Raw genomic sequence first — 15,302 nt, 5'->3', positions numbered from 1 at the left:
TCCTAAAATGTAGATTTTATATTCACATTAATGTTTTTGATTCCTTTCAGCAACTTTACCCGAAATAAGCTGACGAATTTGTCTAGGAAACATTTCCGTCACCTTGACTTGTCTGCGCTGTAAGTAATGATTTTGTGTGGCATTTTGGGGGAAAAATTTTAAGGAAAAGGGTAATTAAGTATTTTTATTTAAATGAATGATGCTGCAGATCTTTTTTTCTGTCAAAATTCTTGAAAAATGATTTCTCAAGTTTTGGTTACTTGTTCTTTTTTTCCCTCATGAAGATGTGATTCAGTAGTAAAACAAACAAACAAACAAATTAGAAATCTCAATAGTAATATATCATTTTTGATGAGTTTAAATGTTGTTTTTGCACAAATGATTTATTTTCTAATAGAGGGAGAAAGAGAAAAAGATGGAGGGTTTGTGTTAAAATGGTTACGTACTATCTCATAGCATCTGTTTGGTTCCCGTTATGTCCAGGTCCTAATGAAAAGCAAACCCTTTCAAAGAGGAAATAACAGTGGGAAAACCACCCAAGCTTTTATCCACCAACCACAGTGCCTGCTGGTGCTTAGTGAACTTTGGAGGAGAGGTTGTCCTTCTCCCTGACTACCCATTCTTATAAGATTTTCATCTAGGTCTACCACTGCATTCAATATTTATCCTATGCCCCCAATTTCCTTTGTTATAAAGTGATAAGAAAAATATTGAAATGTGTTGATGGCTAATAACCAGCATTTCCAAATGTGTTCAAATTTGTGTTATCACCATGAAGCAAATGTAAACTGTTGATGTTCCTATGGGTAAGGTGCCCTAAGAACCCTAAAACAGAGGCTCTACATGGCAGAGGTGGGCCCAGATAGACAAGGCCTTCGAATATAAGGCAACACTTTTGCTTAGACTGTTGCCTGAGTTGAAAGATATACCCCTATTCACCAGGAAAGTGTGCAGATTAGAAGATGCCACAAGTGGAGCAACAACAAGTTAATAGGTAGTAATCAGGGTGACATGGTTGAAGTCTTGGCGATTGGCAATTATTTGTAATAAACTGAATTCAGGCAATTGAAACACTAGGTTTCTAACACAAGGATAGGCATGAAAAACTGAATTTAAGGAAGATACATGAAATAGAGTAAGATATTCTAAAAATTTTAAGCATCGCTGTAGAAAATTTTCTTGATGTGTTAAAAATTAGAACTCTGATTCCAAATTCATGTGTCTCAATATTCTCCCTGCAGCCTATTAAATGAATTCATTCAACAAATGTTAATTGTGTGCCTGTTAGAAATCAAACTAACATGACACTGGCCATGGGGATATAAGGAGAACTGTTTTCTGTGTTCTAGGGTTCTGCCATCCAGTGGGAGAGGTAGAAGCCTAAACAAATAAGTGTAATAACAATCACTGCACAAGGAGTCTGCACAGTGAACTAGAGGAAAAAACCAGCTGTCTGCCAGCATTGTATAGTCATACAAACATTGCTATATTTATAATTTAAGATCATTTCACTTCTTTATCCTTCTGAAGATTCCATCCTGCCTTCTTTTCAGAAAGATTTTTTAGTTTTTCATGTACTCAAAATGCCAGGAAACATTTTGGGGTAGTTGAGGTTTAAGCACTGTGGATCTCTTCCACATTACAAGCCATATCCAGTAGCGTCAAATCTTGTTTTGGTGATGGAGGGATACTTGAAGGCGATCAAGCAGACACACATTAAACGAGTCTGCCATGACCACATTTTCCCCAAAGAAGCTCCAGGAAAAGTCTCCAGGGATCCCTGAGATTCTTAGAACGCGACCAGAAAACCACAGGAGTAAATGATGTTGCAAAGCTCAGGTCCTGTCCTCACGGAAATCTTAAGTATTGTGGTTAATGCCAGGCAGAGCCTATGTAACGATTTTAAATGGCCTCATTTAAAGGCTCATTACCATAAATGGAATTCATCTTAAATAGGCCACTGAGTATTATAAATAAGCATATAAAGATTTTTTTTCTTGTGGTTTTTATTTTCCTCTTGACTCCTTCCTCTTTTACCAATCACTTTGCCATAGGAGTCCAGGCAGCACGGCTGAATGGTGGCTTTATCTCAGCAGACCTTCTCACAGTGGGCTAGGAGGCTCAATCTGGAGCTCAGTTACCCTGAGCTTGATGTGTGTGTGTGTGTGTGTGTGTGTGTGTGTGTGTGTCCGTCCGTCCGTGTGTGCACACGTGTGCATGCATGCCGGAGGCCTAAAGAGCTCCCTTCCAGGCTCTCTCTTTCACATTCATGCCAACACTCTTGCATCAGTCAGATTGAACTGTGGTTGCAGAAAGCTAGGAGTGCTATCTGATTAGTTCTTACACTTTAGCCTTAGCATTGTATTTACAGTCTCATTTTAAATTAAGGTGAAATTGCTCCGGCCCCCCGACCCCCACTCCACCCTCCCCCACTGAAGCTTGGGCTTATTAATTAATAATACTTCCATCTCTAGCCTGGCCAGAAATAAATAGGTTAGCCTTCCTGAAAATTTATTGATGACATCTTCACTTAAGATCTTCTTAATAACTGTACAAGAACTGTGCTAAATTTTATATGGCACCTTTCCCACCCCTTTATATGAGACATCTTTTTCTATTCTACATTGCAGCTATTTCTGTCCCTATCTTGTGTCCCTATTATTCCAAAAGGTCTTACATCACTTTGCATCCTTTAGTTTCTACAGTGGTGTTTGCACATAGCAGAAACTCAGTAAGTATTAGAAAAATGAATAATAAGTACTGTTATGCTATAAAGGTGGGTATGACTTCGAAAGATTGCTGGCTAGAAAGAATTCATAATTTTGTAGGTGCTTCATGACCACAAATGTGATTAAGACTACAAACGAAGCCTAACTGGGTTTCATTTTTGTTCCATGTAGGATCTTGGTGGGCAATCCATTTACATGCTCCTGTGATATTATGTGGATCAAGACACTTCAGGAGACTAAATCCAGTCCAGAAACTCAGGATTTGTACTGCCTAAATGAAAGCAGCAAGAATATCCCCCTGGTGAACCTGCAGATACCCAATTGTGGTAATTTACTTTTAAGTCAATGGGTTGTACTTGCTATTAATTATTCTAATTGCCTTGGTGTGGTGCAGAGTCTGGGAAGATTACCACTACCTGGATTTTATATAGTATGCTGGTGATATCTCCAGAGAGTTGGGCAACATTTGTGGGCAGTGTGGAGAAATCAGCTGAGAGCAACTTGGTTGAAATTTTTTTGCAAGTAGAGTATTAATTTTGAATGGATGACTTTAAAGTTCATGGAGAAAAAAAGTACACTCTTTATTCCTTTGTTTCTTTGTTCATTTGTTTGTTAATCTATCCACCTATCCATCCATCCATCCATCCATCCATCCATCCATCCATCCATCCATCCATCCAAAACGTATCTGCCAAGAGTGTGGTACTTCACTGGTCACATAGATACTTGGTTGGCACGTAGGCCATATAGACATAAGGATCTTAAGGTGATAAAGTGTCCTGGCAGCACAAGAAAATGCAATTCAATGCAGCACATACCCTTAAACTTGTCTTGCTGCCAGATGTTCTGTGTCTCTTGATGGGACACTGCAAACCTGCCTTTATACCTGCTTTCCTCCATGTCTGGGTTTACAGCCTCCTCCTTGACTTGTCCTCTCTCCTCTCCTCAGCATTTATACCTCCAGAATTTAAAAGGGCACCATATAATAAAATCACAGTTCTCTGTGGGGCCCAGTGTGTTTACAAGTAAAGAGAATCCAAGTGTGCCTGTTAGGATTTTGCTGTGAAGGGCTTCTGTGACACACCTCTAGAATACCCATGTATGCATATGCATGTTATTCCTCTGTTGAAATTGTAATCAGTTAGTCAACCAGTTAATCAGCTCACAATTATATATGATCTTCTGGTTGAGTGGCTGATGGTGACTCAACAGAAAGCCATGCAGAACCTGATTCTTGTCCAAGAGGAATCTATCTGTATATTAACCACAAACATCCTGTTCTTTGTTTCCAGAGGACCCTACTGTTTGGGATCCGTTTTTATTTAAGGACAATATACTGCTGCTTATTTCTAATGAGAATTTAATAAAAGGAAAGATAAGTGTTTGTTTCTTACCCCGAAGGGGCTTAGAAGACAGCAGTTACCCTTGCCACAGATTTTTCTGTCATAACTGGAGGTCTTTGGCTTCATCATGGGGGAATCAGGCTTTGTCCCTTGCCAACTTCCCTCAGCTCTCTTTGCTAGCCAACACTGGAAACAACTTTTAATCTTTATCTTTTTGTGATTGATAAGAAGGTAACTCTCCTCTGTTCTGGTATAAATTTGCACCACTGAGAGAAATTGCCTTGAGGGACAAGAAATCAAATTTGAGTCACCTGGCCTCTTGGCCAGCTCCCAAATCCCCGTGGCTGTTGCGACCACATTGGTTCAGCAACCACTGAGAGGGAAAAAGAGAAAGCATCTGACTCCTGCTCTGATTTCACAAACTGCCTCTTAATAGACGTTTGCTTTGCCCTTGCCTGAAACCAATTCTAGTTTTTAATTTTAATTTTTGGCCATGTTGTCTTGACAGCATTTCTGTAATGCTTCCCACCATATGTGTTGTTGATAGACAATTGTGATTGCAGTAGGGTACCAGTGAACTGGTCTTAATTTTTCCTGATCAATTTGTCAATTTTCAGTAATTTTTTATTTGTTTCATACAAAATAGTCAATGAATTGTGTGTATGAGAGTGAGACTTTGAATCCACTGTCAGAGAGCAGACACTTGATTGATGGATTAGGATTGAATTGTTACATTCATGGTAACATTTACAATTTCAATGTGAACAATGTTTTTCAAAAGGCAACCTTATAAAAGGTGAATAAATAGACTTATTTTTCTACCACTTTCCTATTCTTAGACTGTTTTGTTATTTCTCTGTTAATTTTTATTTTCTTTCAAGTGTTTTTTATTTATAATTGTACAATAATATTGATACATTTTGTTGTAAAACTTCCTGTATCACACATAAAACTTGTCTTTTTCTTATTTGAAACAATTTCAGGTCAGTAGTCATAGACCTATCATAGTCTTTTTAATTATTGCTTGATATTCATAATAAAAAACCCTAATTATGTTAAATCTTCCATATTGATGAGCATTTTGCTTATTTCCCATTTTTCATTACTATAAAGATGTACAGAGGCAAAGGTTTTTCTAGAGTACAGAGTAGGAAGCAAGAGTTTTTTATTTATATGGTTTGAACTTTAGAAAATGGTTGTACCAATTTATAGCCACCCCAGCAAAGCTTGTATACACCTTGATATTAGCAAACTTATTTTTTTGTCTTTCTAAAAAATGGTATGCCATCACTTTCTAGTTTACATTTTCCTGATTACTATCAAGTATCTTCTATATTTATTGGAACTGTGTTTATTCTTCAATTACCTGTTTATGTCCTTTGTCTAGTTTTCCTTTTCTTTCTTTTTCTTCCATTGACAGTATTCTTTGTTTTATTTTTTCTTCATTTCTTGAAAGTTATAAATTGTGTTTCTGTTTTTATAAATGTATAATACCACACATATTTAAGCAATATTTTCTGTAAGTATCTAGATATGACCCTCTGCCACGTCCTGCGCAGCAATAGTGGTGGGGAGTGAGAGAGGCTGCTCAGGGTTAAAGAAACGCAAGAGTCAATTATAGAGTTAAAGTGAGGCCAGGGGGCTGCAGTCTCTCACTTGAACTGAGCCCTGAATTGGGCCAATGTGTAACTTTTATTAAGAAACTTCAAAGAAGTGAAACTTGTTTTTTCTAAAGTCCGTGTGTTAAGTGCCTTATGGCTAATTTCCATCAACCAGCCCTACTGTATTCCAACACCTGCTGTGCCTTCATACTCCTACACACACAACCCCCCAGGATGGTGCAGCTGTGCCGCGGCCATGAAAACAAGAGAGATAACTGACATCATTCCGCGGGGTATCAGCATTCCAAGACACTTCCTCATGACCTCATTAGGTCAGGGGTTGGTGTGGGGGACGGTCGAGGATTAAGCTGTAAGGCAACAACCCTCAACAGGACAAGAGTCTTTTACTTATCTTTACTTCTTCACTTGACCTCTCACATTGTTATCATCTGGGATTTTTTTAGATTGTTACTTGGTTTTTTTGAAGATTTACTATTTCTCTGTGTACCATTGATTTTTGTATCCTACTTCTTGGGGTGGTTTTTCTGTTTTGCTGGAGTATATTCTCTAATATTTTTTTCAGAGAAATTAAAAAAATCTCCATGTTCTTGCCTGGTGGAAAATTAGCCTGTATTTTTTCTTCTCAATGGTATTGGCTGAGTATAAAATTCTAGACTCAAAATAGTTTTCTCTTAGAATAGTGCAGATATTGTACCATATTTTCCTTGTATTCAGTCTTGCTGATTAGTTGCTTGAGGCCAACCTGATGCTTATATCTTGATAGGTAACCTCTGCTTTTCTTTTTCCTCTAGAAGCTTTTAAGATTTTCTCCTCATCCACATTATTCTTAAATTCTACTACAATGTAACTAGGTGTGTGTGTGTGTGTGTGTGTGTGTGTGTGTGTGTGTGTGTGTGTGTGTGTGTGTGTGTCTGTGTCTGTGTTTAACATTTATTCTGGTTGATATGCAGTGTTACCCTCTCAATATGAGTGTTCACGTCTTCAGTTCTGGAAGAATTTTCTAATTTATTTAGATGAATAATTACTTTGCTGGCTCCTCCCTCCAACCTCTTAATCTTTCTGTAACACTTTCCATCTGCTTGTCCTTTCATGCTGCATTATGGGAGAATTGGTTTACTCTCTACGTTGCCCCTCAACTATTTCTCTAGCTACTGAATTTTTCTCTTATAACAATTAATTTTTAATTTCCGCAATCTCTAGTGATTGGTTTTTATGACTGAAATGGCTTTTTCCACATTGGGGGTCACTGTATGTCTAGGGTGTCACAGAACCTAGCATGACTGGTTTTCTCCTGTAAAGCTCTCACACTCATTGCTTCCACTTGGAGGTAACTACAGCTGTTGTTGGATGCTGTGTCCATGGTGGGAAGGTAGGGGCAGGTATGTGGAAAGTTTATTTCTCCTGTTGTTAACCAATGACCTTGTGGCTTGGCCTAGGTGGGGTTCTACTCTGTTCTTTAGTTCACCCCTTCAGTCTTGGGTCAGCCTAGAGCCTCCCTGTTTTGTCTAGCACATACTATGTGTTCATTTGGACCTGCTCTGTTTTTCTTTAATCTTATTTCCCTGCTTTCTCTTGTTCAGGGGTTCTTCATAGTTTCTTATCTATCAATAATATGCTTTCTTGTTTTCCAACATGGTTCTGGATTAAAAATTTCTTTTACACAATTTCTAGAGATTTGAGATGAGAGCGTGAGACTTCAGTTTAGGGCTTGGTCATGTATTGGGTTATTGGAAAAGTCATGACATATTTTTCTATATTTTTCATTGCAAAAATGCATCATGACTTTTCCGATGACCCAATATTAATTTTCTCCATGATGGTTTCCCAACTTTGGTTCTTTAAAGAGAAGTTAAATTGAACAGTAAATTACACTAGATTTTTGGATTTCAATTCTGTCTCTGAAGTTCCATGTTGAAGAAATCAGGTAATATGCTAATATCTCCAAGTTAGATCTTGTTTAAAACATGGATTCATAGTAAGTGGCTTCTTATGGGTTTCATGCTTTGCAAGTTTTTAAAACGTACCTGTTGTGTTTAATTAAGCCACAGGTATGTTGAATTCATCTCATTTCCACTTTTTTTTTTAATCAAATTTTTAGCTAACTCTAAGAATTACTCATAAGCATATGGTCTTGTGTGTTTCATCATTGTAAACCAATGATTTGCCAATAACGGTGGCCATTACTTTTAGTTTGCAACCAATAATATTTTAATATCAATAAAAAGGAGCTATTAGGATTTAATTATTTTATAAGGTGGGTTTTGTTTAAAAACTTTCTCTTTATTATGATGTATAAATTGCCAGTTATAAAAATAGTCACAGGGATCTAAAGTACAGCATAGGGAATATTGTCAATAATACTGTAATAGCTATATGGTGTCAGACAGGTACTAGAATTACAGGGGTTACCACTTCGTAAGGTATATAAATGTCTAGTCACTATATGGTATACCTGAAGCTAATATAATATTGTATGTCAACTGTAATTAAAAACACACAAAAAACTTCCCCTTTTAGTGTTTCATCATGTAGGTATTATATGGTGAACAAGTTGTCTACATTTTATATGCAACTCTGCATCTTTCAGAGTGCCTAGTGCATGCCTTGAACATAGTAGAGATTTGATGAATGTTTGCTGAATTTATCAATTAATAAATGCACAGACCATGTTACATTAATGATCAGATTGGACCGGATTTTAAATATAATGGTGCTGATACTTCAGTTAAGTAAAAGAGAACTTAAACAGTTATATTATTCTAGCCAAATTATACCATATATTTTTTTAGCATTCTGTAGTTTCCTTTGAAATTGTTGTTATCATTGGATTTTGAAAGAATCTCATTTTCCTCTTTTTCCTTCTGCCCTTAGTGATTAAGTGAGCATGGCAGGCGGGGCTGGGAAGTTTTGCTGCGTTGTTCCCATTAGCAGCACAGTCAAAATGCCCCACAATATTTTCCTAATGGTCCCTTCCTGCTGTGAATTATTATAAATTTATTTATACTGTGAAACATGTAGTGGTCTGTTTCTCCACAGGGTCCTTTTTAACCTTAAAAAAACTTGATTAACTGCAAGATAACAAAATATGATCATATAAAATTTCCACATAAAATGGAAAAAAAGGGGTGCTATGAGTGCTGATTTTGAAGACAAAAACCAAAATCACACAAGTGCCAAGGAAGAAAGGTTGTTTATCATTCCACATAAAAATATCCCTGCTACTGCTTTTAGTGTTTTTCAATGAAATTATCACATAGTATCTTCTAAAATTTTTGTACCCAATTTCTATACACTTTGCTTGATCTTCAGTAGTTAGTTTTCAAAAAACGCTTTAATCATTTCCTTTGGCTGAATGGGATTATTAAGGAACAGTGTACTTCATGCTTTAATTTTTTTACACTATAATTATAAGCCAAACTCTGGAACACAGTTTCTTTAGGAAGTGTTAGTCGTGGATGAAATGTTCTGTTCTAAGTAGATGGCAAATATATTTAAGAAAGGCATTATTTCTCTGGATCATATCAAAACAATCCCTCAACCCATTTTACTAATAACTAACTAGCCCAGCAGTGAGCATAAGTGGTAATTCAGTTGATGGTTGAAGGACGATGCAGTTATTATACTATGTAAAACACCCTTAATGGTTTCATGGGTTGAAATCAGTTCTGCCTTTGGCTTCCTTGTTACTTATACAGACAATTTCAATTTTCCACATTTCCAACCTTCAAACTTTTAGTGTAGAGACTCCTTAAGACACATCAACAAAATCCTACTTATGATGGGAAAGGTCAGTTCACAGGTGTCTGGGAGGAGGGTCCTTGTTCCTTCAGGCAAATTGATTCTAATGGTTTATTCTTAAGGTTTAGTTTTGGTTTCCAGCATAGTTTGTAGTACACATCTGTTTAGCATATTGATACTTACTCTTTTGTTTGTTTCAAACCAGGAAAATAGACTGGTAGAAATTCTACTTTGTTAGTATTCATAGAGGATTAAAAGGAAATGCTGTCTTAGTACTCTATGTGGAAGTTAGATTGGTACAAAACATTATTTTCTTAGCATCTCAGCTAGATTGATTTTTTAAAAAACATAAACAAAACCTAGTTTATTGCTTTGCTTACTTTGATTAGAGATTGGGTTTCATCTACTAAAATAAGGCAAACCACATACTGGATCAGCGCTTTTCTTTATCTCTTTAGAATGACAAATAAAGCTGTTTTTCTCACCTGTCAGCTACTTCACATTTTTGTGTTTGGAAGTTTTGTGGTTGCTGTCACTGTCATAACACGGCTCACACAAGCATAGAAGCACAGTATTCAATTTGAGCTTGGAAGTTCTCTTTGCTAATTTTCTGTCATTTTTGCAACCAGGTGTAAATAGGTCAGACTTATTCTGGCTTCATTTCTGGTAGTGAAATGTACGCATTAGGAGACAAAGAAATTGGAAGATCTTCCAAGATGATAAAAAGTGGGAGGAGAGAACACAGAGAGCAGACAAGATCATAATTTTCTTGGATATTTTTATCCACATGGAGTGATGACCCAACATGAAATGAGCAGAGTTCAGGATCACTCAAATGAGATTAAAAAAAAAATACAGAAAAACACAATCAAGACTTACAGGTGGATGTTGAAAAATAAAACCCACCCTTGACCCATCTCGTTTATTGCAAAGCCTAAATAATAAAACAAAATGATTAGAGGTTAGCTTTCTTTAATTATTAAAAGTGAGAACCTGCATACTATGAATTAGTGATCAAAGGACCTAACCAATATGGTCAACTCTCAAGAAATGTGTGCTAATGGATGGGAGCAGAGCCAATCAACGTATTTGGTAAGGCCACGGACAGACAAATGTAAGCCAGGGCCAGCTCCCGTTCAGAGCTATTTACTTGTGACACTTGATAAGCTTTAACTTCTTCATCTGGAAATAGAGATATTAATGACACTTATTTTCTAGAGTGTTTTAGGATGACAAATAAGGTAATAATGGAAAATATATCAGATGAGGTCTGGCACATATTAAGTACTCAATAAATAGTAACTATTAATGTTATTACTATCATCAATATGAATATTTAGGTTTAAACATATTTTATATCTGAATTTAAATATATGTGTATCTTATATTTTGTTAAATTACTTCAAGTACAAGCAACAAAGCCACAACAAGATATCACCAAAGAAATGGTATGTAAGCTTGGGGAATATAAAATCAATGAAAGTTAAATGGTTCCTTTCGAGCAGGACTTCTCAGAGCTTTTAATGTGGTAATGTGCATAGTGAACATCAGAGTTACAGAATTTTCTATATGGTGTGTTTTTTGTTTTTTTTTAATCTTGATTTTTCATCATTTTTAAATACAGGGTATCTCAAAGAATTAGATTTCTAAAGAACACACTAAACACTTTGGGGAAAGTTTGGTGGACTGGATGATTGCTGAGGCCCCTGACAGGCTTTAAAATAATAGCCATAGACACAGAAGCTAGTGAACAATTGTCCAACACCTGTTGTCTGCTCAAAGTGTGGTCTGTGGAACAGGGAGTTTGTTAGAAATGGGGACCCTCAGGCCCCAATCCAGACATACTGGAAAAGAAGCAACAAGATTTTTAATAAGATCTGCTGATGATTCATATGTGCATGAAAGTTTGGGAAGCCTTGGTCTAAAGAAAAGTAGCCATTTCCCTGGATGGTTGATGATTTTCTGCTGAGGTCTACAGGCTGGTATGTCCTTCCTGAACATATCCGGGTCAAGAGACATTGACACAGGTGTCTGTTGCCTGGGCAGCTGGTCATCTCTTATCTCCAGTGAGGTTTCTCAGACTGCAGAGGAAGAAGTCTCTCAAGCTGAGATCAGGATCCCATTACAGTAGTGTTAGACGCTCTTGGAAGCATTGCTGAGCTTTGCTTTGTACTCATGCCGATTTCAAATCTGATTAAGCCAGGAAGTAGTGCCTGGCAAATGGTTTAGCCTGCTTTGGCTATTCATGCTTCCCAATTCATTTTTATTGTGCTAATTAAACCTCAAGTGATATTTCAAGTACAGATTGTTTTTTCCATTATTGAGTCTTTGGCCAGCATATTAATGCTGTAGAATTAACGTGAGTCAGACGCTTACTCATTTGTGGAAGACTTTACATTTAAAAGATCTAGACTTGGCCAATTTTGCACAGATTCCTTTGGAAACTGCTCTGACAGGGTGATACAATTTCTCTATAAATAAAGGAGACTCACTCTTCCCTCATAAATAGACACATAATTATTTTCTTAAGGAACCAAATTCCTAGATCATAGATATGTTTCGGTATTTATGGTCTGTGCTAAATAGGGTATAGGCAGTCTGGAGAGGTAGGATAGTGTAGTTGTGAAGACTGAGCTGTGGCTTCAAAACTCAGGACTACAGGTACTTGGGCAACTTTGGAAGATGTATTTGACTTTTCCAAAATTCAGTCTTCATTAATTTTAAGATTGGTTGTAAGGATTAAATAAAACAATAATTTAAAGTATTAGATAAGAGTATCTGATCTGGTTCAGTGAATGCCCCCAAAATGCTCTTACTGTTACTGTAATTAGACAAACAGTTTTAGAATTGTTAGTCGTATAAGTTTAGACTTGAAGAAAAAAAACAACCCCACTATATTAGAGTTTATAGGGGAAATTAAGATTATGGCATAGAATTCTCTACTGAGAATTTCTTTTTTTAAGACTTTTTTCTGCTCAGAATTTCCAAACTATGAGGTACATTTATAAAAGGTAGGAAATTCATCTCATAAGTTTATACTTGAGGTACCAAGAGGGGTGTCTCCAAGCTCCATTGGTGGGGTCTGGCTGTGGGGGAGATCATACCTTAAGGACAAGCACCATGGCAGGCCCTGGCTCTATGGCCCCTCCAGAGTCAGCAGCTATCTATATCTATATCTATCTATCTATCTATATCTATCTATCTATCTATCTATCTATCTATCTATCTATCTATATACAGCAGATATATATCTACAAAGAAGATGACAGAGGAGTCCACAAAACACACAGATATCAAGCTGGGAAGCAGATGGATGAGTAGTAACTGACTTAAAGGGGAAACATGGTTTATATTGCAGAACTGCTACAAGGCTCAGGAAGTGAGAGTATAGGAGATTGGTTGAAAATATGTTAAAAAGCAATTAATCCCATTTTTGTTTCATACGTCCCAGGTAACTGCACCCCTCCCTTCTCAGGTTTATTATCTAAAGAGGACAAAACAAATGTCATCAGGAACTCCAGATAGAGTTGAAGCTGTGAGAACCACAAGAAATTGATACATTTACATACTGTATAGTGCTATTTCCAGCCTTCTTCCTCTCCCAAGCAGGACAGTGGAAGAACATTATCTGAATAATTTGACCAGTCCCTTCCCCTAAATGATTTAATAATACTGACATCAGGGAGTACCCAGTAAATAGGCCAATAATATTGTCCTACAATGAAGTGGATGGTTAATAAATACACAGTGCTTCTAATGCCTAGTTCTTATGGATGTGTAAATGGCCAAGAATGACCAACTATTTGAGAAAAGCTTATAATATGAAAGAAAAACACAAAGAAAGAGAGAAAGAAAAAAGTTACAAGAAACAAAGTTGATATGGAGAGAAGAAAAATTAAAAAGAAATTATCATTAGTATCTCATAGAGATCAGAAGAGATGTTGCACCCATGAACGAAAAACTGGGTGCTATAACAATAGAAGACCACCCAGGAATGAAAGATGAGCCTTGGAAACTAAAAATATGACAGAATAATGAAAACCTCAAAAGCAGGTTTGAAAGATAAATCTTAGGAAATCTCCCTGTAAATAGAACAAATAGACAAAAAAATACAGAAAACAGGAAAGAAAGGATGAAAACATTTGATGGAGTGTCCAGAAGGTGCAACATCCGCATAATAGGAGATCTAAGTGGTGAGAAAGCATTGCATCATAGTTGAGTTGGCGTTCTTTTTTTTTTTTTTTTGTCTTAGTGGAACATATCACAGTGTTGTATTCTATAATTAATGCTATCTTAAAACTGATAATATGTAACAGTTATGTAGGATGGCTCAGCTGTTAGAAGCTTATTTTTATAATAAGCTTCACCTGGACAACCTAACTTCATAGCACATGCAAAGATATGAAGACAGAGTATGTTGAGTGTGCTAAGGCTGGCCCTCTGTATGAAAGTGAGCTTAGTTTTCGTCTTCCATCGTGAGAGGTCAGCAGGTAAAATTACAACAGAAAAATCGAGAAGTAGCAATGTAAGCATTGTGATATAGAGATCAATACCCCAAAAAGAAGTTAAAAGAGGTGAAATGAGTGCCTCTTTGGAACAGGAAATAGTGGCACATGGGTGAGGTGAGGCTACTGTTTTTCACACAGTAGTTTGAATGTTTTTATAACAAGTTTCGTAGAATTATAGACTCTTCAAACTATGTGACTATAGATCTTGATGTAAAAAAAATACATTGCTTAAAAAAGTCAACTAGATCGTACCACTGACTTCAAGGAGATTTTTCACTAAAATCTTATATCTTGCCTTGACACACTTCTTAATAAATTGGGAAGCTTAATTGTCATGGAAGCTGTCACCAAATATTAGAACTAGAAGAAATCAGAGCTAGATCTGCTATTTGAACAGCTTAACTTTATAGAAATTAAGAGCAAATACATTGGGAAAGGAAATTACTAACACAAGGCCACATAGTATGAGTCAGGTTTAGGACTCCTGGCCTAGTGCTCATTCCTGTTAACCGTGCTGCTTCTTGGTCACTTGTATATGCTTCATTGTCCTGTACAACTTAAAGAATTAGGGGCCTTTTTGAAACCCAATGAAAGATATAGCATCGCTCTCTGTTGGATGCTGACAGGAAGGAAAAGTTCCGAAGAGGTCACACAAGTCACTGGAAGCCAGATCTTGTTGGAAAGTCCTCTGCCAATGGGGGGAGTACATGAGGCATATGCTATATAAATCTTGTTCCAGTCTGGTTTTAGTAACAAAGAATAATGGCTTAGTCAGTAAGGACTGCATCATAAGGGAAGGGTTTATTCATAGTATTGTGAAGATGATGGGTCAGATACTGCTGGGTGGGTGGGTCAATTGCAATTTAATGGCTGTTGAAGATGAATTAGCTTTTCTGACCTCCGGTTACTCCTGAGTTAATGATGTGTCATAGTTCTGTGGGACACAGCTGTTAGGGTGAATGCAGTCCTAAGCAGAGTTTCTGATACCAAGAAAGGGACTAGCTTGACTGGCAGGACCTGACATCTTGTTACACCCTGTGAGACCCGCCTGCATGTGAAAAATACTATGACTCCTATGTGGTTACAAGCAGTGTAAACACCCAATAGGTGTGATAGTTTAATAAAGTGATAGCAACATCAATAAAGGAAAGCTAGCTTTTGAAATGTAAAAGTACAAAAATGAAGGTCCTCTGAAATATTGAAAAATGTTTATAAGATTCAGAATTTTATCTGATAATAAATACTTTCTCAGCGTTTTTTCCACAAAAGAACACTTCATTGGAATTAGCATCCATATAACTTTTTTCATCATATCACAAATAGGGTACCAATTTTACCCATGATATTTAAGTATGACTTATA

The 15,302-nt window shown here is 36.7% G+C and overlaps 1 protein-coding gene across 1 annotated transcript in view; it reads left to right on the top strand.

Moving 5' to 3' along the window:
* The window catches only part of LOC109374619 (BDNF/NT-3 growth factors receptor), a gene marked incomplete at its 3' end in the record, with an annotated part of 72,024 nt that overhangs the window by 35,555 nt on the left and 21,167 nt on the right, over positions 1-15,302 (top strand). Inside the window, exons 6-7 of the mRNA XM_019629362.1 lie at positions 51-119; positions 2,901-3,055. Coding sequence (XP_019484907.1) covers positions 51-119; positions 2,901-3,055 — 224 coding nt within the window. The remainder of the gene's footprint in view (positions 1-50; positions 120-2,900; positions 3,056-15,302) is intronic.

Source organism: Hipposideros armiger, unplaced genomic scaffold (assembly GCF_001890085.2).
Source record: "Hipposideros armiger isolate ML-2016 unplaced genomic scaffold, ASM189008v1 scaffold_846, whole genome shotgun sequence".
Taxonomy (NCBI): domain Eukaryota; kingdom Metazoa; phylum Chordata; class Mammalia; order Chiroptera; family Hipposideridae; genus Hipposideros; species Hipposideros armiger.
Note: the sequence above shows the minus strand (reverse complement) of the source record. Positions and strands in the feature narration are given on the sequence as shown.